This window comes from Ailuropoda melanoleuca, chromosome 9 (assembly GCF_002007445.2).
Source record: "Ailuropoda melanoleuca isolate Jingjing chromosome 9, ASM200744v2, whole genome shotgun sequence".
Classification (NCBI taxonomy): Eukaryota; Metazoa; Chordata; class Mammalia; order Carnivora; family Ursidae; genus Ailuropoda; species Ailuropoda melanoleuca.
Window position 1 is genome coordinate 1,365,796 of NC_048226.1, and position 4,752 is coordinate 1,370,547.

Consider the following 4,752-nt stretch of genomic DNA (forward strand, 5'->3'; position numbering starts at 1 on the left):
TGGAGCTGTGGGGTCGAGGGGCGGCGCCCTGGGGTCGCGAGCAGAACCACCCGGGGCGAGATCCTGCCTGACCCCGCCGAGTGCAGCCCCCGGCCCTGCTCCTTACTGGCCAGCATGTCCTTCGTCGCGGTGTCCGAGGATTCTGACTTCCCCATCCACAACCTGCCCTACGGCGTCTTTTCCACCGCAGGCAACGTGAGCTGCTGCGCTAGGCCTCCGGGCGGGACGGGAGGGTGCCGCTTCCGCTGGGACCCCCGCCCCATCCCCCGAAACCCGTGGTCAATGCCCAACAGGCAGGACGCTGGCCTGTGGTTCCCCTGCTGGACGCGCCGCAGGGGGCCACCCTCCCCCCAGGTCACCGGGGGCAGGGGGAGTGAGTTGGGGGCGGGTGGAGGCCTTGGGGCTGTCTGTTGAGGAGCCTGTGGTTCCTGCCTGGTAGCTTTCTACGTGTGTACATAATTGAGCCTCTGGTCCTCAGTTTGTGTGGGAATTAAATGCGAAATGAAGCAGGACGTACAGCCGTCTCTCCCAGGCAAGCAGGGCCAGTCCAGTTATTGTGGGGTTTCTTTTTTAAGATTGTATTTATTTATTTTGGGGGGGAGAGAGAGAGAGAGAGCAAGCAGGGGAAGGGGGAGAGGGAGAGGAAGAAGCGACTCCTCACTGAGCAGGGAGCCCGAAGGGGGGGGCTGATCCCAAGACCCTGGGATCATGACCTGAGCCCAAGGCAGACACTTAACCGACTGATCCACCAGTTGCCCCAAGTCAGGTTGTTGTTACTGAGCAGTTGAAGCACCTGGTCTTACTGCTCCCACCCAAGTTATTGGGGTTTGTTTCCTGTCCCCTAAGACACTATGTTGTGGCTGCTTGTTGGTCTGGCAGGTTAGACCCTAATGCTAGAACAGGGGAAATACTGAGGACCTCAGCATTTTTAGTAACTTAGAGGGATGTGGCCAGTGAGCTGTGGGCTCCAAATGCCAAGTTAATCTGCCTCTGGCTACCATACTTTCAGCTCGTGGGGTGGGCTCCTGGGCATTCCCTTGGTGGTTGGAAGAAGCCCTTTGGACCGAAGAAAGGAGCTTTCGCTTAGTAAGTGTAGTCTGATTGGTAGAAAGAAATCTTTGAAAACTGGGGGTTTATCAATAAATCTGTAAGAAGGTCCCTGGGTGGGGACAGCAGATTCCCTTGGATTTATTCATGGTAGTTTTTGCTCTGTAAACCATAGAAGCCCCCCATCTGCTCACTCCCAACAGTGTTCAGGAAATATTTGCTAAATGAAGCTCCTGGCGGTCAGCCCTTTCCCCCATGGCAGATCTTTGACCCCAAGTGGCCGGTCAGCCCTTTCCCCCATGGCAGATCTTTGACCCCAAGTGGCCGGCGTTCTGTGGGCCTGCCTGCAGCAAATGCCTTGGTCTCCGAGAGCCAATGTGTGTTTCACAATGGCCAGGCCTGAGCAAACATTGCGAGGACACAGAAAGTTAACTCTCGGTCCCTTGGAGGGACAGGAATACAATGAGGCAGGTTAACCCTTGACCTGTGTTAGCCAGCCATGCTCTGCCCAAGCCACAAGGCCGGTGAGTCCGGACTACTCTGGAATAAACGCCCCTTGGAGGGTGGCTGGTGGCCTTTGGACCCCAGGCCCCTTTGTTGGCAAATTAGAATGTGCAGGGAGAGCCACAGGTGGGGGAGGGGGCTGGAGACAGCACGCCTTCCCAGGGCCCTCTGAAAGCGCGCAGCCCCTCGAGCATTCCGGAAGGCTTAGGGTGTGCACATGGGAACAGGCCTCCGCTAAAGCTGTCCTGCCCTCAGTGGACCTTGCAGGGTCGCAGCTGCCTCTCTAGGCTGGTCTTCTTGCCAGGGCACTGCCTCCCCCTGCACACCGGCGGCCAGCTCTTCATAATTCAGGCGGAACGCTAGTGAGTTAGTTAATCCCATCATTACTTTGTTCATTCTCTTATTCAGGGAATGCCTAAGAACCCCAACTCTGGACCAGATTCTGGGGGGGGGTCAGGGATCAAAGACACACGAGACACCCTCCCTCCATCTCGGGGTGCTCTTGGATTGGGAGAATTCAAGAGACTTTGTGAAGACAGGAATGATGGCCTTGGCGATGGGGGAGCTGCCCGTGGTGGTCTGCAGCCTATGGCCAAGTTGTTAGAATCCCTGTAGTCTGGCCCTGCCTCTGCCTGCTGGCCCTCTGCTCTCCTCAGCCACACTGGCCACCTTTCAGTTTCTGGAACGTTCTAAGAGCATTTTTCTGCCCCAGGACCTTAGCACGTATTGTTCCTGCCTTCTGTCTGGAGTACTCTTCCTTCTACTCTGTGCAGGTCTAATCTCCTCTCGCTGTTCAGGACTCAGCCTAAATGTCACCTCAGAGAGACATCCCTTAAGCACCCTCACTGAATGAGGCTCCCTGCTGCACCCCAGCCACACCTACTGTCTGTCACCGCACCGCGTGGGGCCTTTGCTTCCAGGCAGCTGGCACCAATCCCTCCCCTGTCCCCGGTGCCTTCGTGTCCTGCTCGTGTGGAGTAGAGGCTTCCTAATTGTTTTTGTCTGAATGGCTGTCTGCCCTGTGTCCGGCCTCAAGATAAGAGATTTAGATATTAATTGAACTCCCACAACAAACCTGCTATTATGTGTTGTCCCCATTTCATGGAGGAGGAAACCGCGGCTCAGAACAGCTAAGAACCCCACCGCAGGTCTCAGCCAGTAAGAAGCAGAACTGGAGTTGGACCCCACATGGGAGAGCTTCCAAACCCCATGCTTTTCCGTCTTTGTCAACCTGGGAGTGGGCTGAAGGTTTGGCCTGGACAGCTGTCTGTCATCTATGACCCAGCGACAACGCACATGAGTTCTCTTGCAGTCAGACCAACGGGGTATCTCTTCCGAATTTGTCTCACTCACGTTAGGCAGGGGGCCCTGAGCCCTGAGAGGACTAGGGACTCGTCCCAAGGGACAGGATGGTGGGTGACAGAGCGGATAGGGACTCAGGGGTCCTGGATCCCAGCCGGGAGCCCCTTCCCATCTAGCACTGAAGAATTCAGCTCCCCGAATTTATTGTTCTCATTTTTTATTTTTTTCAAGATTTCATTTTTAAGCAGTCTTCACACCCAGCTTGGGGCTTGAACTCACAACCCCAACATCAAGAGTCACACACTCTACTGACGAAGCCAGTCAGGCGCCCCTTCCTGGCACTTAAAGTAGACAGACCCCTGTTTTCAGGGTCTTCGAGTCACAGCTGGGCGCACAAGAGCAGCGTCTGGGCTTCGCTTACAGCTGGGGAAGCTGGCCCTGTGCTTGTCGCTACATCTTGGAGGTTGCTCAGTGGCATCGGCTCCTTCCTACCTTCAAGGGACCAGGGTCAGAAATGGCCCCAGGGTCTGCCCTGCACACCCCATGGGGGTGGCCACTGGGGTCCAGGTGCTCACCGATTGTGTCCGTTGCCATTTGCCAGAGGGGGAGACTGAGGCCCAAGGAGTAGGCCGTGCTGGCAGCTGGGAAGGAGTAGCCAGACTCCCCAGGCAGGACCGGGTGAGGGTGTGGCTCTGGTGGCCACCGGTGTGGCCCCGGTCCCAGGGCCTGATGTGCAGGGGAGATGGCCGCCTCCTCTCAGCCTGCTGAAATGAGCAGCCAGTGGCGAGAAGGCCAGCCTGTCATCCCACCTCTAGGCTCTCTGGAGCTGAAATGGCAAAGCTGGACCCTCAGGAGAGCTGGGAGCCCAGCTCAGGACAGGGCTCCCGGAGGCTGGGTCTGCAGACATGCTCTCTGGTTCCTTGTTGGCCAGCAAAGCCCAGGGTCCTGGAACAAAAGCCAGGAGGCAGAGGTGAAGATGGGATTTTATGTCGTGGGAAGCAACTTCCCCCATAGGTTCGGAGCAGCTTGGCTTCATGGTCCCTCATGACCTGAGCTCTGCCTGTTTGAGCCAGAGCAGGCCTCATTAATGAAAGCCCCTGGCCCTCAGCCCTGTGCCTGGGGCGCTCTCTGCTCTGCTGTGCAAAGAAATTCCCCCGAGGGAAGGCCTTGGTCAATCCTGGGAAATAATCCCGCTCCTCAGTGAGGTGGTGAGCTCCTCATCACCAGGGGCATTTAAGCAGTATCTGAGGAACTTCTCTGGGGACTTTGCCTCCATAAGGGGCTTGGACTAGGCAGCATGCACCTTCCCCTTTCTAAGGGATGTTGGATTTATTTCCCATTCAGTGAACATAGATTCTTTTCTTGTCCTAGAAGCGGATCGGATCCCAGGTTCTGCCCGACCAGAGATCCCTGGGGCAATCTCTGTCCACTGGGAGACTAAGGGAGTTGGGGGTCGGGCACTGAGGACCCAGTTCCTTGGTCCCTCTTCTTAGAAGGCTGTCTAAAGGTGGGACCCACGGGCTCTTAACTAGACAGATTTTTCAGGTAAATAACCTAGCTTGGCCGAGGCCTTCCCCAATGCTGACCATGCTGTCTCCCTCCCAGCCAAGGCCGAGGATCGGTGTGGCCATTGGCGACCAGATCCTGGACCTCAGTGTCATTAAGCACCTCTTCACCGGGCCTGTCCTCTCCAAACACCAGGATGTCTTCGATCAGGTAGGGCTCCATGCCACGTCGTGGCTGCTGGATTTATTACAAATGACACCAGGAAGATGCTCTTTCCCTCCCATTTCGGATAAGAGATAGTGCCTTCGGAGGTCTCAGAAATTTTACTTGGGTCAGGCTGCGTGGTTCTGAGACAGGCCGGCAGCAGGCAGCCTGGGGATGCTCCGGTGGCCT

General features: G+C 56.5%; 1 protein-coding gene across 1 annotated transcript in view; it reads left to right on the top strand.

Moving 5' to 3' along the window:
* Positions 1 to 4,752, top strand: part of FAH (fumarylacetoacetate hydrolase) — an 18,064-nt gene continuing 13,312 nt past the window's right edge. Inside the window, exons 1-2 of the mRNA XM_034668878.1 lie at positions 1 to 195; positions 4,459 to 4,658. Coding sequence (XP_034524769.1) covers positions 115 to 195; positions 4,459 to 4,658 — 281 coding nt within the window. The 5' untranslated portion in view covers positions 1 to 114. The remainder of the gene's footprint in view (positions 196 to 4,458; positions 4,659 to 4,752) is intronic.